General features: G+C 46.4%; 1 protein-coding gene and 1 long non-coding RNA gene across 2 annotated transcripts in view; one reads left to right on the plus strand and one right to left on the minus strand.

Moving 5' to 3' along the window:
* Positions 1–24748, plus strand: part of LOC115385296 (receptor-type tyrosine-protein phosphatase mu) — a 92198-nt gene extending 67450 nt beyond the window's left edge. Inside the window, 8 exon segments of the mRNA XM_075410409.1 lie at positions 1–107; positions 205–368; positions 457–566; positions 1828–2029; positions 14102–14204; positions 15357–15538; positions 24211–24305; positions 24671–24748. The exon segment at positions 1–107 is cut by the window's left edge and continues 47 nt beyond it. Of these exon segments, the coding sequence (XP_075266524.1) occupies positions 1–107; positions 205–368; positions 457–566; positions 1828–2029; positions 14102–14204; positions 15357–15538; positions 24211–24305; positions 24671–24748 (1041 nt within the window).
* On the minus strand, positions 10306–11258 carry LOC115385303 (uncharacterized). The gene is made up of 3 exons (XR_003931111.1): positions 11155–11258; positions 10943–11014; positions 10306–10541 (listed from the first exon to the last, which is right to left on the minus strand). It is a non-coding gene; the product is annotated as an uncharacterized LOC115385303 (long non-coding RNA).
* Positions 24749–25595: the final 847 nt, after the last annotated feature.

Below are 25595 nucleotides of genomic sequence, written 5' to 3' on the forward strand. Positions count from 1 at the left end.
AAACAGGTGACGGTTCGATGGGAGCCGTTCGGCTACAACGTGACGCGCTGCCACAGCTACAACCTGACGCTGCAGTACAGCCACCGGCCAGCAGGGGCCGCCAGCAGGTAGGGGGAGGGAGGGGCTAGCAGCAGGAGGGGCGGGGCTAGCAGCAGGAGGGGCGGGGCTAAGGCTCCCTTGGTGTGACTGCTGCTCTTGCTGCAGCGAGCCGGTGAGGGAGGAGGCAGTGGACGACCTGGGCAGCTCCGCTCCGCAGCACACGGTTCGAGACCTGCCCCCCTACACCAACGTGAGCCTCCGGCTGGTCCTGAGGAACCCGGAGGGCCGCAGGGACAGCGAGGAGCTGCTGGTGCTGACCGACGAGGACGGTGCGAGGCCCCGCCCGCCGCCCCGCCCCGCCCCGCCCCGCCCCGCCCCGCCCCGCCCCGCCGCCTGACGGTTGTGGTCCTGTTGCAGTGCCCGGCGCCGTGCCCGAGGACTCTCTGGAGGGCTTCAGCTTCGAGCAGCAGATCCGCCTCAGCTGGAGGGAACCGCGGCAGACCTTCGGAGTCATCCGCCGCTACGAGGTACACACTCCCAGCATGCCCTGCGGCGTGGCCCCCCCAGCAGGGGCACTGATTCAGGTCCTGAGGATCATGGGTAATGTACCGTCTTGGCCCGAATATAAGAGGATATTTTTTTCCAGAAATGGTTTTCTCTAAAACGGGGTGGAGCTCTGATGGAGGACTGGGTGGAGCCAGAGTCCCGGGGAGCTGGACTGCCTCTGCTGCATGCAGTGGCTCCGCCCCCCGTTAGGGGGAGCTAGTGAGCTGGACAGAGAGTCAGCCTGCAGCAGTGAGAGAAGAAGACTGAGCAGTGTGGCTGCTGCTGGTTTTTCTAAGGTTCATTTCAAACAGCATCCAGAATACCTGCCTGTCAGTACTCGAGTATTTTGGTTGATGTTCAGGATGGAGGTGGAACTGATGCCTGTGAGTTTGTCAGTTTGAAGTTTCAGCGCAGATGCTAATTCCGTTAGCATGCCAATGGCGTTTCCATTAACAGTTAGCATTGAGCTAGCGGCTCTGATTTTAAATACTGACTGGTTTAGTTTTCAGACAGTGATGTGTGTTGTGGTCCAGCTTGTGTGTTTGTTCACTTCTATGTTTATCTGGTTGGTTTCAGTTCTGCAGCCTTCAGGAGGAAGTAATAAAAGCTCAGAGCAGCTGAAACCTGCTGCTTTCTCTCTGAAGAACTGTTCTCTACAGGCCAGACTGAACCCAGCATCCAGGAGGCTGAGTTATTCATGTTCATCAAGCTGAACAGGACTGGAGTTTGATGGTTATAAAGTTATTTACATCATTAATGCAGTTATTGAACCTTTGAGGTTCTGAATTGTTGCTTATCTTGAGAAAGAGAATATATTTTTTATTTAATACTGCAGTAATATTTTTATCTTAAATCAGGTGAAATGTTTTCTCTGCTGTGAGTTTTTGAGTTTAAATTAATTATATGATAAAAGTTGTTTTATGAGGAACCTTATCGTCTCCATCATGTTTCTATTTTCACAAAACTGATATTTGAAAAACAGTCGTCTTGTAATCAGTCGTCTGATATTCGTCCCGATACGGTACTTCAGGATGACTCCTCTGTTCTGCAGGGAGACATGTAGGTCCAGGTCCTCCTCGTCCTCCTGGTCCTCCAGGTCCTCCAGGTCCTCCTGGTCCTCCTGGTCCTCCTGGTCCTCCAGGTCCTCCAGGTCCTCCAGGTCCTCCTGTAGTTCAGTGATCATCCTTCCTGCTGTGAAGCCTCATTACCCACAATCCCGTGTGGCTGCTGTTCCTCCTCCAGGTGTCCTACAAGGCGCTGGGCTCCTTCGACCCGGACCTGGATCTGACCAATCAGAGTGGGACGGTGCTGAAGGCGGCCAATCAGACCAGCCACCTGTTCTCCGGCCTGTCCCCGGGCTCCACCTACTCCTTCTCCGTCCGGGCCGCCACGGCGAAGGGTCCGGGCCCGGCGGCGGTCCGGCAGGTCACCACCCGCATCGCAGGTGGGTCTGGGTCTGGGCCTGGAGGGTCTCTGGTTCTGGAAGGGCTGGACGATATGGCCAAAAATGTTATCACGATATAGGTCTTAAGTTCGGTCGATACGATATAATTCCGATATCGATATAAATAATTCAACAGCCTCAGAAAAACTGTTAATAATCATAACATAATGTACTTCCTGTAAAACTAGAAACGATTCATCCAGGAAGCTCCTCCAGTATAAAATTTTAGAAATAAAAACTACAATAAATTAAATGTTTACCTTTTATTAAAGAAATATGAAATCACTGTCAAATAAACAGAAGCTTCACTTTTTTCAATATAAATGGTTTTAACTTTACACTTAAATACAGTTATGTTATTGTTATGGATTCAAACAAAGGTGCTTCAACCAGGAAGAAAAATAAAAGTGCTCAGAATTACTGCAGTAAACAGGAAAAACAGTGAGCAACAGCAAACATAATTAAAGCCGCAAGCGGCATTGGTCGGGACCGAGCCTCCCTGCCGGCCCACGACTGAGACGTCCACCCACTAACATATAGCTGCTAGCATCTTTCATCCACTAACATGGAGCTGTTAGCATGTCCTATCCACTAACATGTCATTGTTAGCATGTCCCATCCACTAACATGGAGTTGTTAGCATGTCCCATCCACAAACATGCAGCTGTTAGCTTCTCCCATCCACTAACATGGAGCTGTTAGCATCTGTCTTCCACTAACATGGAGTTGTTAGCATTCCCATCCACTAACATGTAGGTGTTAGCTTCTCCCATTCAATAACATGGAGTTGTTAGCATGTCCCATCCACTAACATGTAGCTGTTAGCATCTGTCATCCACTAACATGGAGTTGTTAGAATGTCCCATCCACTAACATGTAGCTGTTAGCTTCTCCATCCACTAACATGTAGCTGATAGCATCTGTCATTCACTAACATGGAGTTGTTAGCATCTCCCATCCACTAACATGGAGTTGTTAGCATGTCCCATCCACTAACATAGAGTTGTTAGCATGTCCCATCCACTAACATGGAGTTCTTAGCATGTCCCATCCACTAACATGGAGCTGTTAGCATCTGTCTTCCACTAACATGGAGTTGTCAGCATGTCCCATTCACTAATATGGAGCATTTAGCATCTGTCATACACTAACATGAAGTTGTTAGCATCTCCCATCTACTAACATGGAGCTGTTAGCATCTGTCATCCACTAACATGGAGTATTTAGCATGCCCTATCCACTAACATGTAGCTGTTAGCATCTGTCATCCATTACCGTGGAGTTGTTAGCATGTCCCATCTACTAACATGGAGCTGTTAGCATCTGTCATCCACTGACATGGAGTTGTCAGCATGTCCCATTCACTAATATGGAGCATTTAGCATCTGTCATACACTAACATGAAGTTGTTAGCATCTCCCATCTACTAACATGGAGCTGTTAGCATCTGTCATCCACTAACATGGAGTATTTAGCATGCCCTATCCACTAACATGTAGCTGTTAGCATCTGTCATCCATTACCGTGGAGTTGTTAGCATGTCCCATCCACTAACATATAGCTCTTAGCATCTGTCATCCACTAACATGGAGTATTTAGCATCTCCCATCCACTAACATGGAGTTGTTAGCATCTCCCATCCACTAACATGGAGTAGTTAGCATCTCCCATCCACTAACATGGAGTTGTTAGCATCTCCCATCCACTAACATGGAGTAGTTAGCATCTCCCATCCACTAACATGTAGCTGTTAGCATTTCCCATCAATCAATCAATCAATGTATTTTTGTATAGCCCAGTATCACAACAACAGTTGCCTCAGAGGCTTCAAGATGTTACATTGGTCGGTAAAAGTAAAAACAGTAAATAAGCATAATGGTAATATGTCAATATTTACAGTAACGAGACAAAACGAAGCAACCACCGCCTTAGACCCTCACATCCGGCAAGAAAAAACTCCAGAAACCCAGTGGGAAAAGAAGAAATCTTGGGGAGAACCACAGTATGGAGGGATCCCTCTCCCAGGGACGGACAGCTTTGGCAACAGCTAGCATGAGACAATAAGTAAAACAGGACAATGTTGAGGACAGTCCGTTGGACGGTCCAGCACAAGAACCACGGATCCCAGCAGTAGAACTGAAGCCAGTCCACGGGCAGGACCGACAGGAGTGTCCTCCCGGTCCGGACGGAGCTTGTTCGTAGGCCCTCGTAATAGTGGAGTCAGCAACTGAAACTGGAGAAGACTCCCCCTCGAAGGGGGGGACAGCAGGTGAAAAGCAATGAAGGGACTAAAGGGAAGAACATTCAGACATTAGAGGACAGGGCTCAGTGCACCGTACTTCCCACAGCATTCTAGCTCCTAGGGCAGCTTTGTGGATAGTTTAGTATTTAAACTAGTATTTAGTTAGTATAGTTTAGTTTAGTTTAATTTAGTTTGGTTTAGTTTAATTTTGTTTAGTGTAGTTTGGTTTGGTTTAGTTAGGTTTACTATAGTTTGGTTTGGTTTACTGTAGTTTGGTTTGGTTTACTTTAGTTTGGTTTAGTTTAGTTTAGTTTACTTTGGTTTAGTTTAGAATCCCTAGCTGACCTGATCATAGGCTGCATCGAAGAGAAACGTCTTGAGCCTAACCTTAAATGTGGAGACTGTGTCTGCCTCTTTGACACCACTTGGAAGCTGGTTCCATAAAAACGGTGCCTGATAGCTAAAGGCTCTTCCACCTAGTGTCCATTTAGAGACTCTAGGAGTCACCAGTAACCCTGCATTTTGAGAGCGAAGTGCTCTGATTGGTTGATAAGGCGTTAAAGCATCTTGGAGATAGGTCGGAGCCATCCCATTTAGGATTTTGTAAGTGAGGAGGAGGATTTTAAATCTAACTCTAAACTCGACAGGAAGCCAGTGAAGAGATTTTAGAACAGGAGTAATGTGTTCACGTCTTCTAGTTCCGGTTAATAATCTGGCGGCTGCATTTTGAACCAACTGAAAGTTTTTTAATACACTTTTTGGGCAGGCTGCAAGAAGGGAGTTGCAGTAGTCCAGTCTAGTAGAAACAAATGCATGGATGAGTTTTTCTGCATCGCTTCTAGGTAGAATGTTTCTTATTTTAGCTATGTTGCGCAAGTGGAAATATGCTGTTTTACAAGCCAGGTTGATGTGTGCTTTAAATGAGATATCCTGATCAAATAAGACCCCGAGGTTCCTGACAGTAGAGGAGGAGGATACACTGACGTTATCTAAGGTAATAATCTGTTCAGATAGACACTCTCTCAGTTTATGGGGGCCTAGTATAATGACCTCTGTTTTGCCAGGATTCAGACGGAGATAGTTCGTAGTCATCCAGGATTTAATTTCTCTGATACAGTCACTGAGTCTGTCTATTTGATTAGTTTGATCAGGTTTCATAGATAAATACAATTGTGTGTCATCTGCATAGCAATGAAAATTGATATCGTGACTTCTAATTATGTTCCCTAAAGGAAGCATATATAACAGAAATAATATTGGCCCGAGCACGGACCCTTGAGGAACCCCATAACTGACCTGGGAGCACGGTGAGGACTGTTGGTTAACGTGAACAAATTGGTACCTATTAGATAAATAGGATTTGAACCAGCAGAGGGCTTTTCCTCTGATGCCGACCTCACATTCTAACCTCTGCAGGAGAATATTCTGGTCGATTGTATCAAAAGCTGCACTGAGGTCTAGGAGAACCAGGATTGAGACTAGACCTGCGTCAGCCGCCAATAGCAAGTCATTAGTGACTTTAACTAACGCAGTCTCAGTGCTGTGATAAGCTCTATATCCTGACTGAAATTTCTCAAATAAACTATTGTCCTGTAGGTGGCGGTAAAGCTGTTTAACCACGACTTTTTCCAGGACTTTTGAAATAAAAGGCAGATTTGATATCGGTCTGTAGTTGGCTAGAATATCAGGATCGAGATTAGGTTTTTTCAGCAGTGGTTTGATTACTGCGAATTTAAATGACTGTGGCACATAGCCATTTTCTAGAGACGTATTTATTATAGTTATGATCTTATTTAAGATAACTGGAAGAATATCTTTGAAAAGCTTAGTTGGAATTGGATCTAGGAGACAGGTCGAAGTTTTAGAAGACATTACAATCGAAGTAATCTCAGCCCCATCTACTGATGAGAAACTATCTAGTATTTCAGGTATTTCAGGTGGAGGCAGTGGCTGGATTCCCTGAGCTTGATCTGAGGAAAGCGCTTCACTGATTTTACCTCTGATGGTTATGATTTTATCATTAAAGAATTTAAGAAAGTCATGGCAGTTTAAAGATTCTGGGATTACTGGTTCCACTACAGTATGACTGTTTGTCAGTCTGGCTACAGTGTTGAACAGAAACCGAGGGTTATTTTTGTTTATTTCTATTAAACGAGAGTAATATAATGTCTTGGCTTTAAAGAGAATTTGTTTATAGCTTAGCAAGCTACATTTCCAGGCCTTCAGAGATTGTTCTGATTTAGATTTACGCCACAGTCTTTCTAATTGCCGAGTTTTTTGTTTGAGAACCCGGGTTTCAGAATTAAACCATGGAGCAACGCGCCTGGGTCGATTGGTTTTCAGCTGCAACGGGGCCACTACGTCAAGGGCAGATTTTAGTGAGTGCATAGCACTGTCAACAAACTGATCACTATTATCACCACTGGTCAATAAGCTCATTTCTGTGAGTTCACAAGATAATGCAGCAAATGCAGGCTGGATCAATTCTTTGTACCGAGCCACAGATTTTTCAGATAATGTCCGTATCAGCTGAATTTTATCTTTTTGAGCACAGTAGTCTTCAATCAAAACCTGAAAAGTAATTAAAAAATGGTCTGAGAGTATAGGGTTCTGAGGGAGAACATTTAGGTCACTGACTTCTATCCCATATGTTAAGACCAGATCCAGGGTGTGCTTGTGACTATGAGTGGATTCATCAACATTTTGAGTGAAACCGATACTATCTAATACTGCAATAAACGCATTACTCAAACTGTCACCAGAATCATCCACATGGATGTTAAAGTCACCTATTATAAGGATCTTGTTATGAGTCAATACTATATTGCTTAAAAACTCTGAGAACTCAGTTAAAAAGTCAGAGTAAGGACCAGGAGGTCGATACACAATAATTAATAGCACAGCTTTTTGATTCTTCCAATTTGGACAAGTAAGCGTTAGTATTAAGCTTTCAAAAGAGTTGAATTTAACATTAGTTTTGGGTTTAAGAAGAAGACTGGAGTGGGAAATCACTGCCACACCTCCACCTCCACCTGTTGATCTAGCTGTTTGGAAATTAACATAGGTTGGAGGGGTACATTCATTGAGCCTCACATAATCATCTTGCTGGAGCCAAGTTTCTGTTAGAGCAAGGAGATCAATGTTATTGTCACCGATAAGGTCATTAACTAACAGAGATTAGTGGAGATTGCTCTAATGTTTAGTAGACCACATTTTATGTATTTCCTACTGGAAGAGTTATTCTGTCTCGTACAGGTGTTAAGCTTTTTACCCATTGACTTTTTTTTAATGCTTTGAGCACTTTGGACAGACTCAGTCTCTGTTAGCCTAGGTAAACCTCCATGCTGGACTTGTAAAAATCCGGGAGCAGGATTAGTGACGGGATCAACAAGATCAACAGAGGAGTGTTCTACACGACTGCTCTGCGCCCGGGGCTCATAGCTGGTTTGTCAATTTAGCGTACTGAGCCGATCAGCCATATTGTGAGCTAAAAGGGCTGCACCATCCAAAGTTGGGTGGATGCCGTCCCTGCGGATGAGCCCAGGCTTTCCCCAGAAGGTGCACCAGTTGTTTAGAAAAATAACTCCGTTTTCCTCACTCCATCTAGACAACCAGCGATTGAATGATGAAAGTCGGCTATACATTTCATCATTGACCAAATTGGGCAGGGGACCAGAGAATATTACGGCATCAGACATCGACTTAGCCAATTCACACACCGAGGCTACTTGTAATTTGAGCACCTCTGATTGTCTCCGCCGGGCATCATTACCGCCTGCGTGAATCACGACTCGACGGAATCTCCTACCTTCCTGTTTTAAAAGCCTAAGGTTCCCCTCGATGTCCCCCACTCTGGCCCCCGGGTAACACCTAACCTTCACCGCTGGCAGCTTCACGTCTCTAACTATAGAGCTGCCAATCACCAGCGTGTCCAGTTCAGCCGGCGTGTCGTCGCTGAGGGGAGAGAACCTATTGCAGACGTGAAGCGGTTCTTGGAGTGCTACGTGGCGGTGCTTAGCACTAGCCTTCCTCCGGACCATCACAAACCGGTCCTGGTCTTGCCCCGGCTGCTCGGGTCATGCTGCGGGGCGAGGCCTGCTAACATTCCTCTCACTGCGGGAGCGGGCTGCGAGCCCTGCCGCTACCTCGCTGTAGCTAGCGCTGCCCTGCCCCTCACATCTGCGCAGTCGCTCCTCTAACTCGGTTACCCTGGCCTCCAGCGCTGTCAATACACTGCACTTTACGCAAATACCCCTATCGTCAAGGGAGGCAGGGTTCAGACTCAACACACGGCACACTGAGCAGGAAAGAAAAGAAGACAGAGGGGAGGACGCCATAGCGGTCCCAGTGGACCAAGCTAGTTAGCACACTAAGCTAGTTAGCACGCCGGTGGCGCTAACGGCGGAGAAGAAATGTAATTCACGATAGATCGCTGGTCAATCGGGGGCGAAAGTAACCCCGGGGGCGTAAATAACCCCAATTTTTGATTGCTTCGTGAATTAACAGTAATAGAAAGAGAGAGACAGCAAGCACTTCAGTCACTCGCAGGCTTCAGCAAGCTTCACCAACACGGAAAACACTCACCGGAGTGACGTCAGACGCTCAGGCGTAACATGTAGCTGTTAGCATCTGTCATCCACTAACATGGAGCTGTTAGCATTTCCCATCCACTAACATGTAGCTGTTAGCATCTACCACCCACTAACATGGAGCTGTTAGCATCTCCCATCCACTAACATGGAGCTGTTAGCATCTCCCATCCACTAACATAGAGTTGTTAGCATCTCCCATCCACTAACATGGAATTGTTACCATCTCCCATCCACTAACATGGAGTTGCTAGCATCTCCCATTGACTAACATGTAGCTGTTAGCATCTTCCATCCACTAACATAGAGTTGTTAGCATCTGTCATCCACTAACATGGAGTTGTTAGCATCTACCACCCACTAACATGCAGCTGTTAGCATCTCCCATCCACTAACATGGAGTTATTAGCATTTCCCTCCCACTAACATGGAGCTGTTAGCATCTGTCACCAACAAACATACAGTTGTTAGCATGTCCCATCCACTAACATGGAGCTGTTAGCTTCTCCCATCTGCTTTTGACAGTCACTGAATGAAGGCACTGAGTGTCAGAGTTTGATTGACAGCTGCTGTCAGCTGTGTAACTGCACTGTATGCCCATATATGGTCATTTCAGTTAGAGTGGAGAGAGGAGAAAATTAAAGTTTCAGTTTGGGAAACAACTGCTCCTTGTTCCTTTCCTGTTTGGCAAAACTGAACAAAAAATATCACGTTTGATAGGAAAATTAGTTGTCTTTCAGTTGGTGAGGCTTTCAGAGCAGTCAGACTTTTAGTTTGGACCGTAGAGGCCTCAGTTTGTGAGAAGCGCGAGATTTTTCCCCATCCGGCTCCATTATAACGGAGAGCAAAAAATGCAGAGTGCACAACTTTTTATTCTCGTGAAAACTGCCATATATCAAGATATTTTCCCCACTTATGTTACATCATCTTGTTCAGGAGGACCTGCTCATGGTTCACGTGTGCTCGGTTTGTTGATAGGAGTCACGGTTTAGCTGCACTTCAAGGTGCTGAAAAAGGAAGAGTTTTTCAATTTTTTCCCCATTATAATGGATGAGGGCCGGAGCAAGGCAGGATTTCAGACTTCCAACTTTGAACGCTAATAAAATCTACACCGTTAGACTTTTGACAAATTTTTGAACAACTTTTGTAGAGAAATTTGTCTTCTATCATGTCGCGTGTGTAACCTGCCTCAGCTCTAACTGTTAGTGGAGAAACTGGGAGATACAGATATTTTTCATCAGTGTATCAATTCCCTCTTGGACCAGTATCAGAAGGTCCTAGGTCGCTACAGGAGAAAGGGAGGCTTGACAAACTGCAATGAGTGACGGAATAAAGAACTTCACGCACATCAAAGATAAGTATTTAAATGAATTGTATTGAACAAGAATGGTTGAAGAAGAAGAAAAAAAAATAAATAAATTGAACAAAATAATTTCTCTGCTTTTCAGCTCTTCAACAATGAAATATCAACCACGATCCGCAAATAAATCAGTCTCTATCTAAATCAGAGTCTCTGGTTCTTTCCTTGGGTTGGCCCGCCACAACCACTGAGGTCCCGTGTTACCTTACAGACACAAGATGAGTCCCCAGTAGAAGATTTCTTCAAGGTCAGCACAGGAGTCCATAACAAAGAAGGGAATTAAAACAAAAGGAAAAGACGAGGAAAAGAAAAAGACCCGGCCTGTAAAGGCCAAGAACAGGGTCAATGTGTTGTTCTCATAAACAAAATATACTTTCAAATTTTAAACAGATACAAACACACATTCTTACGCATATACTTTTTAACACAGCTTCTTATAATTAAATTAACCACTTCTTTTACTGTAAATTCAATGAACTGAATACATTTCTGAGTTTAAACATGAAGCAAAATAGTTGAACATTTCATTTCCCTCTTTTATCTTTTCCTACTGCCACTCAAAAAAAAACAACACAGAATGAGGGCAACTGTAAACAAACACTGTCATACAAAACATTTTAACCACCACATTCATTGAAGTAACTCATTGATCCATATTAACATTTACAGAAACAGCACATTTCACTCCATTCATAAGACTAACTTCAACAAAATGTACTCACCAGAGGCTCACAGTTCACACACACTCCAGGCACAAGGCACAATACAGGGCTCTCATCAGTCCAGGATCCACGCTTTTAAGAAACAAGTGACATGAGGGTTCAGTAATGTGTAACCTTTACAGCTTAGCCTGGGATGTGGCTAATGACTGGAGCTAGCGCCGCATGCTAGCGCCGAATGCTAGCGCCGAATGCTAACGCCAAATGCTACTCACGTTCTCCTCCGTTTCCGTTGTTAAACACACGGTCCGCTCATCTACCATGAAAAGAGAAGGGCTCCACTCTTTGCTCCAACCATAAAAGTGGCTTAGACTTGGAAAATCTGGCTCTTTTAGACAAAAAAAAAAACCGGCGTAGTCTGCAGCAGAAGCTAACAAGCGCTGCCTCTAACACGATGCGGCAGACAGAGAGAGAAAAACCGGAAGCTCACAGGCACGTACGCCCTGGTGTCGTCTGATTGGTTACACCATTACATCATCTCCTCATGTCACCCGAATCTTTTACACACATCTTTTGCCACACTTGAAATGAAATAAAATACTCTTTTTTAAACAAATAAACCTCTCTGTGTTGATCTTTTTAATCTTTTAACATATTTATGATTTTTAACCATAAATCCTTTTTATTCACTATTTATTCAGGACTGTAACTTATTTGTCACATGAAGAAAAATATGAATTTATTAATTTATTGATATAATAAATCAATTGGTGAGCTGGACTGTTCATGAGGCCTGGTAACCTGGGTTACACGTGACTCTGATATCTGTACGACAAACGGTCTTGGAGGAGATCATTTTTTCGTGAGGAGTGATTTTGAGCAAAGGGAAATCACAGACTTCCTGTACACACTTCCCAATCACTGCACCCTTCAGCGGCTCGCCTCTCAGTCTTAACTGCACTTAGTCATCTAACACGACCAAATACATACAAACACACACGTCGGGGGGTCTTGGTGCACCGTGTCGGGGGGGGGGGGGGGGGGGGGGGGGGGGGGGGGGGGGCTGTTCAGGTAGATGGAACTGCTCGGTGGTGGGGGGGGCTGTTCAGGTAGATGGAACTGCTCGGTGATGGGGGGGGCTGTTCAGGTGGATGAGACTGCTCGTTTGGCCTCACTCGCGGCACGGTGTGGTTACTGCCCCTCAAATTTAATCGCAAACAACATATACTCCATCAACACTCACGAGGCGAGGGGGGGGGGGGGGGGGGGGCAAAGGGGCCTTCTGCGCCCCCGTTTCCGGATTCCTTCTGGTGGGGGCGGTGGGGGGCTGTTGTTTTCCCCACAGGCCTGGGGTTTGGAGCGGCTGTGGTTTGGGGGGCTGCTGGCTCTGGGGGGTGCATACCTGTCTGCAGCGGTGGGGTGGGGGGGTGATGCCCTGGATCTCGGGGGGCGTGGCCGGAGCGCTGGGGGGGGTGCTAGCCTGGGGTGGGTAGCTGCCCGTGTGGGCCGGTTCTCCCGGGGGGGGTCATGGCCCTCCGCCTGTGTGGGGGGTCGGCTCTTGGGCTCTTGGCTCCTGCCGGTCGTGGCTCCGCGGGGCCCGGGCCCCGGGACCGCCGGGGTCCCCAGCCGGGGCTTTCCTCTGCCCCGTTTCTGGACCGGAGCGGGGCGTCTGCCTGGGGGGGGGCGGCTTGGATCCGGGCTCTGGGATGACCGCCGGCTGTCTGGGCTCTGAGGGCCTCTCTGGCCTGCTTCTGGCCTTCTCAGGGGTCGGAGGTCATATATGCATGATCGCTATCACCATCACATTTGCATGATTACGCTGATCTTTAATCACTCCTCACATACTGGGTTACCTTGTCTTCTTGTGGTGGTTAGACTAATGGTGATCTGTAGTAGCCCTCTCTTGATGCACGCCCCGAGTTTACTACTAGTTACTACTAGTTACTACTAGTTACTAGTCTGTTAACTGCTATGGTTTGTCAGGGGGAAAAAAAAAAAATTATTATAATTATTATATAAATGTCTGGTTCTGTCAGTCTCTGTGTTGGTTGTCGGCTCTGTTTTGGTGTTGTCTAGATTGGGGTTTGGGATGGTTCTTGGTTGCGTGTGGTGCGTCGACAACACTGTTTTGCATTTGTTGTGAATTTGTACATAGGTTGCGCCCCCCCCCCCCACAGTCCTGTCCTCAGCCATGCTGGATGCCAGCTTTAAATAAAGGCAGCAGCAGGAGGAGATCCGTTCTCGTCCTGCTGCTGACAGTAAAATCTGTTCGGACAGTAAAAGGCTACAGTCAGACAGTACTGCACACCCAGCTGCTGAACAAGACAAGGGAGAACAAAAAAATATCACCGTTATTGAATAAAAATATACTGCGGTATATATTGATATTGAAATTTTGTCCAGCCCGGTTCTGGAGGGTCTGGGTCTGGAGGGTCTGGTTCTGGACGGTCTCTGGTTCTGGACGGTCTGGTTCTGGAGGGTCTGGGTCTGGAGGGTCTTGTTCTGGACAGTCTCTGGTTCTGGAGGGTCTTGTTCTGGACAGTCTCTGGTTCTGGAGGGTCTGGTTCTGGACGGTCTCTGGTTCTGGAGAGTCTGGTTCTGAAGGGTCTGGTTCTGGAGGGTCTGGTTCTGGAGGGTCTGGTTCTGGAGGGTCTGGTTCTGGACGGTCTCTGGTTCTGGAGGGTCTGGTTCTGGAGGGTCTGGTTCTGGAGAGTCTGGTTCTGGAGGGTTTGGTTCTGGAGGGTCTGGTTCTGGACGGTCTCTGGTTCTGGAGGGTCTGGTTCTGGAGAGTCTGGTTCTGGAGAGTCTGGTTCTGGAGAGTCTGGTTCTGGAGGGTTTGGTTCTGGAGGGTCTGGTTCTGGAGAGTCTGGTTCTGGAGGGTCTGGTTCTGGAGAGTCTGGTTCTGGAGGGTTTGGTTCTGGAGGGTCTGGTTCTGGACGGTCTCTGGTTCTGGAGGGTCTGGTTCTGGAGAGTCTGGTTCTGGAGAGTCTGGTTCTGGAGGGTCTGGTTCTGTTTTTTGACTCATTTATCGATCGGTCATCTTGTCTCAGATTCATTCTTATTGTTTCTGCTCAAATCAGGGATCAAAGCTGCTTGATCAAGGACTCTGTGTGTGTGTGTGTGTGTGTGTGTGTGTGTGTGTGTGTGTGTGTGTGTGTGTGTGTGTGTGTGTGTGTGTGTGTGTGTGTGTGTGTGTGTGTGTGTGTGTGTGTGTGTCCTCAGCTCCTCTCATGCCAGCCTATGATCAGGAGTCTCCGCTGAATCAAACCGACTCCACCGTCACCGTGCTGCTGAGGCCGGCCCAGAGCCGCGGAGCGCCCGTCAGGTAGCGCACACACACACACACACACACACGCGCACACACACACACACACACACACACACACACACACACACACACACGCTCAGTCTTGTATTTCTATCCTTGTGGGGACCGTCCATTGACTCCCATTCATGTCTAGCCCCTAACCCTGACCCTTACCCTAACCCTAACCCACACCACAACAAAGCCTAACCCTAAAGAAATGTTTTTGCACTTTTACTTTTTTCAGTAACAACAACATGGTCAAGAAAACACTGTTTCTCCTACTTAGGACCGGAAAAAGGTCCCACAAGGCACGTCGTTTCACGTTTTGCTATCCTTGTGGGGACATTTGGCCCCAACAAGGATAGAAATACGAGAACGCACACACACACACACACACACACACACACACACACATGCACGCACACACAATTAAATATTCAACAGCTCTGACTTCTCACTGTGTTAAACATTAAAGACGAGTCGAGCCATCAGACCGTTAAAACACACACACACACACACTGGGAATGTTATTCTGTGTGTGTGTGTGTGTGTGTGTGTGAGATTGACACGTTAGCTGGTAATCCCCTGCTAATCCTGGTGTTAGCGGCGCTCTGATTAGCTCCACCCGCTGATTGTTAATTAACCAAATCCCGGCTCCATCCAGACAGCTGTTGACATGACGACAGTTACCGCGGATACTGCGTCCCTCAGGGCCCAGAGCGGGGGGTGTGTGTGTGTGTGTGTGTGTGTGTGTGTGTGTGTGTGTGTGTGTGTGTGTGTGACATGTGGTGTGTAAATTGACCTGATATTCGCTGTAAGAAATCAGCTGTTTCTTGTTTTCCTGTTTGAATGAAACAAACCTTCTGATCTGATTCTCTCAATTGTGTGTTAGCCGCCAGGCACACACACACACACACACACACACACACACACACACACACACACACACACACACACACACACAAAGAGCATTGCATGGCGTCTCAAAAGGTGTTGCTGCAGGCGACCTGCTGCTGTAATCAGATTACTGTCAGACAGAAGTGAAGACAGAAACATTTGTCAGGAGAGAAGAAGAAGAAGCAGGGAGGGGGAGGAGTCAACAGCTGTGGTGTGTGTGTGTGTGTGTGTGTGTGTGTGTGTGGTGTGTGTGGTGTGTGTGTGTGTGTGCAGTAAGTACCAGGTGGTGGTGGAGGAGGAGCGCCCCCGCAGGCAGAGGCGGGGTACTGCAGAGATCCTGCGCTGCTACCCGGTCCCCATCCACTTCCAGAACGCCTCCGTGCTCAACGCCCACTACTACTTCAGCGCCGAGATTCAAACCAGCAACCTGAGGACGGCCACGCCCTTCTGCATCGGTCAGTGACTACCAGCAACTCAGTTACTTCCAGCAACTCAGTTACTACCAGCAACTCAGTTACTACCAGCAACTCAGTCAGTAACTGCCAGTGACTCAGTAACTACCCGTAACTACCAGGAACTCAGTCAGTAACTATCAGTAACTGAGTCACTACCAGTAACTCAGTCACTACCAGTAACTAAGTAACTACCAGAAACTCAGTCAGTAACTACCAGTAACTCATTAACTACCAGTAACTCAGTAACTACCAGTAATAATAATGATAATAATAACGATGAATTTTATTTATCATGCACTTTACATTTGTAAAACAAATCTCAAAGAGCGACAATGGAATTTAAAAACAACAGTGACAATTAAAAGTAACAGATACAGGCTAAATCAATAAAAACACTCATACTTTTGCTCGTCAGAAAATACAACAAAGAACAGTAAAATCATTCAAACGCTTTTTTAAGCAAGATTTAAATGAGTCCACCGACTGTGGCGCCCTCAGGTGGGCAGGCAGGGTGCTGCAGCCTGAAAAGCCCTGTCCCCCATGGAGCACAGCCTGGTTTGGGACCTTCAGCAGATTGATGTGGGCGGAGCGGAGGCGTCTGGTGCACCGGTGCACTACCATAGACCCACTGACGGGTCAGGAGGCAGGAGGTTACTGCCAGTAACTGAGTCACTGCCAGTAACTCAGTCACCGCCAGTAACTGAGTCACTGCCAGTAACTGAGTCACTGCCAGTAACTCAGTCACTACCGGTAACTCAGTCACTGCCAGTAACTCAGTCACTGCCAGTAACTCAGTCACCGCCAGTAACTGAGTCACTGCCAGTAACTGAGTCACTGCCAGTAACTCAGTCACTACCGGTAACTCAGTCACTGCCAGTAACTCAGTCACTGCCAGTAACTCAGTCACTGCCAGTAACTCAGTCACTGCCAGTAACTGAGTCACTGCCAGTAACTGAGTCACTGCCAGTAACTCAGTCACTACCGGTAACTCAGTCACTACCGGTAACTCAGTCACTGCCAGTAACTCAGTCACTGCCAGTAACTCAGTCACTGCCAGTAACTCAGTCACTGCCAGTAACTCAGTCACTACCGGTAACTCAGTTACTACCAGTAACTCAGTCAGTAACTATCAGTAACTCAGTCACTACCAGTAACTCAGTCACTACCAGTAACTCAGTCACTGCCAGTAACTCAGTCACTGCCAGTAACTCAGTCAGTGACTATCAGTAACTCATTAACTACCAGTAACTCAGTCACTACCAGTAACTCAGTCACTACCGATAACTCAGTCACTACCGGTAACTCAGTCACTACCAGTAAGTCAGTCACTACCGGTAACTCAGTCACTACCGGTAACTCAGTCACTACCGGTAACTCAGTCACTACCGGTAACTCAGTCACTGCCAGTAACTCAGTCACTGCCAGTAACTCAGTCACTACCGGTAACTCAGTAACTACCAGTAACTGAGTCACTACCAGTAACTCAGTCACTGCCAGTAACTCAGTCAGTAACTATCAGAAACTCATTAACTACCAGTAAGTCAGTCACTACCAGTAACTCAGTCACTACCAGTAACTGAGTAACTACCAGTAACTGAGTAACTACCAGTAACTGAGTCACTACCAGTAACTGAGTCACTACCAGTAACTCAGTCACTACCAGTAACTGAGTCACTGCCAGTAACTCAGTCACTGCCAGTAACTGAGTCACTGCCAGTAACTCAGTCACTGCCAGTAACTGAGTCACTGCCAGTAACTCAGTCACTGCCAGTAACTGAGTCACTGCCAGTAACTCAGTCACTACCGGTAACTCAGTCACTGCCAGTAACTCAGTCACTGCCAGTAACTCAGTCACTGCCAGTAACTCAGTCACTGCCAGTAACTCAGTCACTACCGGTAACTCAGTTACTACCAGTAACTCAGTCAGTAACTATCAGTAACTCAGTCACTACCAGTAACTCAGTCACTACCAGTAACTCAGTCACTGCCAGTAACTCAGTCACTGCCAGTAACTCAGTCAGTGACTATCAGTAACTCATTAACTACCAGTAACTCAGTCACTACCAGTAACTCAGTCACTACCGGTAACTCAGTCACTGCCAGTAACTCAGTCACTGCCAGTAACTCAGTCACTGCCAGTAACTCAGTCACTGCCAGTAACTCAGTCACTACCAGTAACTCAGTCACTGCCGGTAACTCAGTCACTGCCAGTAACTCAGTCACTGCCAGTAACTCAGTCACTGCCAGTAACTCAGTCACTGCCAGTAACTGAGTCACTGCCAGTAACTCAGTCACTACCGGTAACTCAGTCACTGCCAGTAACTCAGTCACTGCCAGTAACTCAGTCACTGCCAGTAACTCAGTCACTACCGGTAACTCAGTTACTACCAGTAACTCAGTCAGTAACTATCAGTAACTCAGTCACTACCAGTAACTCAGTCACTACCAGTAACTCAGTCACTGCCAGTAACTCAGTCACTGCCAGTAACTCAGTCAGTGACTATCAGTAACTCATTAACTACCAGTAACTCAGTCACTACCAGTAACTCAGTCACTACCGATAACTCAGTCACTACCGGTAACTCAGTCACTACCAGTAAGTCAGTCACTACCGGTAACTCAGTCACTACCGGTAACTCAGTCACTACCGGTAACTCAGTCACTACCGGTAACTCAGTCACTGCCAGTAACTCAGTCACTGCCAGTAACTCAGTCACTACCGGTAACTCAGTAACTACCAGTAACTGAGTCACTACCAGTAACTCAGTCACTGCCAGTAACTCAGTCAGTAACTATCAGAAACTCATTAACTACCAGTAAGTCAGTCACTACCAGTAACTCAGTCACTACCAGTAACTGAGTAACTACCAGTAACTGAGTAACTACCAGTAACTGAGTCACTACCAGTAACTGAGTCACTACCAGTAACTCAGTCACTACCAGTAACTGAGTCACTGCCAGTAACTCAGTCACTGCCAGTAACTGAGTCACTGCCAGTAACTCAGTCACTGCCAGTAACTGAGTCACTGCCAGTAACTCAGTCACTGCCAGTAACTGAGTCACTGCCAGTAACTCAGTCACTACCGGTAACTCAGTCACTGCCAGTAACTCAGTCACTGCCAGTAACTCAGTCACTGCCAGTAACTCAGTCACTGCCAGTAACTCAGTCACTACCGGTAACTCAGTTACTACCAGTAACTCAGTCAGTAACTATCAGTAACTCAGTCACTACCAGTAACTCAGTCACTACCAGTAACTCAGTCATTGCCAGTAACTCAGTCACTGCCAGTAACTCAGTCAGTGACTATCAGTAACTCATTAACTACCAGTAACTCAGTCACTACCAGTAACTCAGTCACTACCGGTAACTCAGTCACTGCCAGTAACTCAGTCACTGCCAGTAACTCAGTCACTGCCAGTAACTCAGTCACTGCCAGTAACTCAGTCACTGCCAGTAACTGAGTCACTGCCAGTAACTCAGTCACTACCGGTAACTCAGTCACTGCCAGTAACTCAGTCACTGCCAGTAACTCAGTCACTGCCAGTAACTCAGTCACTGCCAGTAACTCAGTCACTACCGGTAACTCAGTTACTACCACTAACTCAGTCAGTAACTATCAGTAACTCAGTCACTACCAGTAACTCAGTCACTACCAGTAACTCAGTCACTGCCAGTAACTCAGTCACTGCCAGTAACTCAGTCAGTGACTATCAGTAACTCATTAACTACCAGTAACTCAGTCACTACCAGTAACTCAGTCACTACCGATAACTCAGTCACTACCGGTAACTCAGTCACTACCAGTAAGTCAGTCACTACCGGTAACTCAGTCACTACCGGTAACTCAGTCACTACCGGTAACTCAGTCACTACCGGTAACTCAGTCACTGCCAGTAACTCAGTCACTGCCAGTAACTCAGTCACTACCGGTAACTCAGTAACTACCAGTAACTGAGTCACTACCAGTAACTCAGTCACTGCCAGTAACTCAGTCAGTAACTATCAGAAACTCATTAACTACCAGTAAGTCAGTCACTACCAGTAACTCAGTCACTACCAGTAACTGAGTAACTACCAGTAACTGAGTAACTACCAGTAACTGAGTCACTACCAGTAACTGAGTCACTACCAGTAACTCAGTCACTACCAGTAACTGAGTCACTGCCAGTAACTCAGTCACTGCCAGTAACTGAGTCACTGCCAGTAACTCAGTCACTGCCAGTAACTGAGTCACTGCCAGTAACTCAGTCACTGCCAGTAACTGAGTCACTGCCAGTAACTCAGTCACTACCGGTAACTCAGTCACTGCCAGTAACTCAGTCACTGCCAGTAACTCAGTCACTGCCAGTAACTCAGTCACTGCCAGTAACTCAGTCACTACCGGTAACTCAGTTACTACCAGTAACTCAGTCAGTAACTATCAGTAACTCAGTCACTACCAGTAACTCAGTCACTACCAGTAACTCAGTCACTGCCAGTAACTCAGTCACTGCCAGTAACTCAGTCAGTGACTATCAGTAACTCATTAACTACCAGTAACTCAGTCACTACCAGTAACTCAGTCACTACCGGTAACTCAGTCACTACCAGTAAGTCAGTCACTACCGGTAACTCAGTCACTACCGGTAACTCAGTCACTACCGGTAACTCAGTCACTACCGGTAACTCAGTCACTGCCAGTAACTCAGTCACTGCCAGTAACTCAGTCACTGCCAGTAACTCAGTCACTACCGGTAACTCAGTAACTACCAGTAACTGAGTCACTACCAGTAACTCAGTCACTGCCAGTAACTCAGTCAGTAACTATCAGAAACTCATTAACTACCAGTAAGTCAGTCACTACCAGTAACTCAGTCACTACCAGTAACTGAGTAACTACCAGTAACTGAGTAACTACCAGTAACTGAGTCACTACCAGTAACTGAGTCACTACCAGTAACTCAGTCACTACCAGTAACTCAGTAACTACCAGTAAGTCAGTCACTACCGGTAACTCAGTCACTACCGGTAACTCAGTCACTACCGGTAACTCAGTCACTGCCAGTAACTCAGTCACTGCCAGTAACTCAGTCACTACCGGTAACTCAGTAACTACCAGTAACTGAGTCACTACCAGTAACTCAGTCACTGCCAGTAACTCAGTCAGTAACTATCAGTAACTCATTAACTACCAGTAAGTCAGTCACTACCAGTAACTGAGTAACTACCAGTAACTGAGTAACTACCAGTAACTGAGTCACTACCAGTAACTGAGTCACTACCAGTAACTGAGTCACTACCAGTAACTCAGTCACTACCAGTAACTCAGTAACTACCAGTAACTGAGTAAGTACCAGTAACTCACTCACTACCAGTAACTCAGTAACTACCAGTAACTCAGTCAGTAACTATCAGTAACTCAGTCACTACCAGTAACTAAGTAACTACCAGTAACTCAGCCACTACCAGTAACTGAGTAACTAACAGTAACTGAGTAAGTACCAGTAACTCAGTCACTACCAGTGACTCCGTCAGTAACTATCAGTAACTCTTTAACTATCAGTAACTCAGTCACTACCAGTAACTGAGTAACTACCAGCAACTCAGTCAGTAACTATCAGTAACTCATTAACTACCAGGAAGTCAGTCACTACCAGTAACTCAGTCAGTAACTATCAGTAACTCAGTCACTACCAGTAACTCAGTAACTACCAGTAACTCAGTCACTACCAGTAACTCAGTCAGTAACTATCAGTAACTCAGTCACTACCAGTAACTCAGTAACTACCAGTAACTCAGTCACTACTAGTAACTCAGTCAGTAACTATCAGTAACTCAGTCACTACCAGTAACTGACTAACTACCAGTAACTAAGTAACTACCAGTAACTCAGTCAGTAACTATCAGTAACTCAGTAACTACCAGTAACTCAGTCACTATCAGCAACTCAGTAACTACCAGTAACTCAGTCACTACCAGTAACTCAGTCACTATCAGCAACTCAGTAACTACCAGTAACTCAGTCACTACAAGTAACTCAGTCAGTAACTATCAGTAACTCATTAACTACCAGTAACTCAGTCACTTCCAGTAACTCAGTCACTACCAGTAACTCAGTAACTACCAGTAACTCAGTCACTACCAGTAACTCAGTAACTACCAGTAACTCAGTCACTACCAGTAACTCAGTAACTACCAGTAACTCAGTCACTACCAGTAACTAAGTAACTACCAGTAACTCAGTCACTACCAGTAACTAAGTAACTACCAGTAACTCAGTCAGTAACTATCAGTAACTAATTAACTACCAGTAACTCAGTAACTACCAGTAACTCAGTAACTACCAGTAACTCAGTCACTACCAGTAACTCAGTAACTACCAGTAACTGAGTAACTACCAGTAACTCAGTCACTACCAGTAACTAAGTAACTACCAGTAACTCAGTCAGTAACTATCAGTAACTCAGTAACTACCAGTAACTCAGTCACTACCAGTAACTCAGTCACTATCAGCAACTCAGTAACTACCAGTAACTCAGTCACTACAAGTAACTCAGTCAGTAACTATCAGTAACTCATTAACTACCAGTAACTCAGTCACTTCCAGTAACTCAGTCAGTAACTATCAGTAACTCTTTAACTACCAGTAACTCAGTAACTACCAGTAACTGAGTAAGTACCAGTAACTCAGTCACTACCAGTAACTCAGTAACTACCAGTAACTCAGTCACTACCAGTAACTCAGTAACTACCAGTAACTCAGTCACTACCAGTAACTAAGTAACTACCAGTAACTCAGTCACTACCAGTAACTAAGTAACTACCAGTAACTCAGTCAGTAACTATCAGTAACTATTTAACTACCAGTAACTCAGTAACTACCAGTAACTGAGTCACTACCAGTAACTCAGTCACTACCAGTAACTCAGTCAGTAACTTTCAGTAACTCTTTAACTACCAGTAACTCAGTCACTACCAGTAACTCAGTAACTACCAGTAACTGAGTAAGTACCAGCAACTCAGTCACTACCAGTAACTCAGTCAGTAACTATCAGTAACTCATTAACTACCAGTAAGTTAGTCACTACCAGTAAGTCAGTAACTACCAGTAACTGAGTAACTACCAGTAACTCTGTCACTACCAGTAACTGAGTAACTACCAGTAACTCAGTCACTAACAGTAACTCAGTAACTACCAGTAACTGAGTAAGTACCAGTAACTCAGTCACTACCAGTAACTCAGTCAGTAACTATCAGTAACTCTTTAACTACCAGTAACTCAGTCACTACCAGTAACTCAGTAACTACCAGTAACTGAGTAAGTACCAGTAACTCAGTCACTACCAGTAACTCAGTCAGTAACTATCAGTAACTCTTTAACTACCAGTAACTCAGTCACTACCAGTAACTCAGTCACTGCCAGTAACTGAGTAACTACCAGCAACTCAGTCACTACCAGTAACTCAGTCACTATCAGTAACTCAGTCACTACCAGTAACTGAGTAACTACCAGCAACTAAGTAACTACCAGTAACTCAGTCAGTAACTATCAGTAACTCATTAACTACCAGTAAGTCAGTCACTACCAGTAACTCAGTCACTACCAGTAACTCAGTCACTACCAGTAACTGAGTAACTACCAGTAACTCAGTCACTACCAGTAACTCAGTCACTACCAGTAACTGAGTAACTACCAGCAACTCAGTCACTACCAGTAACTCAGTCAGTAACTATCAGTAACTCATTAACTACCAGTAAGTCAGTCACTACCAGTAACTCAGTCACTACCAGTAACTCAGTCACTACCAGTAACTGAGTAACTACCAGTAACTCAGTAACTACCAGTAACTCAGTCACTACCAGTAACTCAGTCACTATCAGTAACTCAGTCACTACCAGTAACTGAGTAACTACCAGCAACTCAGTAACTACCAGTAACTCAGTCACTACCAGTAACTCAGTCAGTAACTATCAGTAACTCATTAACTACCAGTAAGTCAGTCACTACCAGTAACTCAGTCACTACCAGTAACTCAGTCACTACCAGTAACTGAGTAACTACCAGTAACTCAGTCACTACCAGTAACTCAGTCACTACCAGTAACTGAGTAACTACCAGCAACTCAGTCACTACCAGTAACTCAGTCAGTAACTATCAGTAACTCATTAACTACCAGTAAGTCAGTCACTACCAGTAACTCAGTAACTACCAGTAACTCAGTCACTACCAGTAACTAAGTAACTACCAGTAACTCAGTCAGTGACTATCAGTAACTCAGTCACTACCAGTAACTCAGTCACTGCCAGTAACTGAGTAACTACCAGTAACTCAGTAACTGTCAGTAACTCATTAACTACCAGTAAGTCAGTCACTACCAGTAACTGAGTAACTACCAGTAATTCAGTAACTATCACTAACTCAGTCACTACCAATAACTGTCACTGCCAGAAACTAAGTAACTACCAGTAACTAAGTAACTGCCAGTTACTAAGTAACTACCAGTAACTCGGTCACAATCAGTAACTTCCAGTAACTCAGTAACTACCAGTAACTCAGTAACTACCAGGAACTCAGTCAGTAACTATCAGTAACTCAGTAACTATCAGTAACTCACAAACTATCAGTAACTATTAGTTACTGGTCAGGCAGGGACTCGGTCAGCGTTGACCTTTGACCTCTGCTGTGGCCCAGGGGACAACGGGACGTACAGCGGCTTCTGGAATCCTCCTCTGCTGCCGCACAAGAGCTACGGCATCTACTACCAGGCTGTGAGCTCCGCCAACGGGGTGAGACACACACTCACACACACACACTCACACACACACTCACACACACACACACACACACACACACACACACACACACACACACACACACACTCACACACACACACACACACACACAGTGTGTTCTCAGTGATTGTCGTCACTTCAGTCTGTTTTGTGTAGCATCTTAATTATTGACACTGAGGTGTAATTGGTGTGTGTGATGAATAATTCAGTTCCAGTAGTGCTTTTCACTGTCACCACACACATTGCAGTGTGTGTGTGAGTGTGTGAGTGTGTGTGTGTGTGTGTGTGTGTGTGTGTGTGTGTGTGTGTGTGTGTGTGTGTGTGCGTGCAGCAGTTTAACCCTGCTCTCCCTCCTACAGGAGACGAAGATCGACTGTGTTCGTGTGGCCACTAAAGGTAACGCCGCTCGCCCCGGCAGTTTGCTGCTTTTATTCTGAAGGAGTCTGTGTGTATTTTCCTATATCTCATTTTATTTTGAAAGGCTGTTTGATCTGTCAGAGAGAGAGAGAGAGAGAGAGAGACAGAAAGAGAGACAGAAAGAGAGAGATACTCTGCAGTACCACTGTAGCTAGTGGGTTGACCCGGGTCTGACCTCCTGCAGACCCGGGTCTGACCTCCTGCAGACCCGGGTCTGACCTCCTGCAGACTCGGGTCTGACCTCCTGCAGACCCGGGTCGTACCTCCTGCAGACCCGGGTCTAACCGTCGCCCTGTCGCTGCGTTTCCCCCGGCTGATGGTGTCCCACATTGATGACATCATCCATCATGGCTCAGCTGATAGTGGAGGAGTCAGCACTGCCCGTTCCAGAGCTGCATGCATACCAGCCTGCAGAGACTCCTCCTCATCTCACCTACCGAGTCCTGGGACGACCCGGGGGATTCTGTCCCCGACACTACCGAGTCCTGGGACGACCCGGGGGATTCTGTCCCCGACACTACCGAGTCCTGGGACGACCCGGGGGATTCTGTCCCCGACACTACCGAGTCCTGGGACGACCTGGGGGATTCTGTCCCCGACACTACCGAGTCCTGGGACTCCGGGGGATTCTGTCCCCGACACTACCGAGTCCTGGGACGACCCGGGGGATTCCGTCCCCGACACTACCGAGTCCTGCGACAACCCGGGGGATTCCGTCCCCGACACTACCGAGTCCTGGGACTCCGGGGGAATTCTGTCCCCGACACTACCGAGTCCTGGGACGACCCGGGGGATTCTGTCCCCGACACTACCGAGTCCTGCGACGACCCGGGGGACACTACCGAGTCCCGATCACCTTCCCCCTCA

This window comes from Salarias fasciatus, unplaced genomic scaffold (assembly GCF_902148845.1).
Source record: "Salarias fasciatus unplaced genomic scaffold, fSalaFa1.1, whole genome shotgun sequence".
NCBI classification, from domain to species: Eukaryota; Metazoa; Chordata; class Actinopteri; order Blenniiformes; family Blenniidae; genus Salarias; species Salarias fasciatus.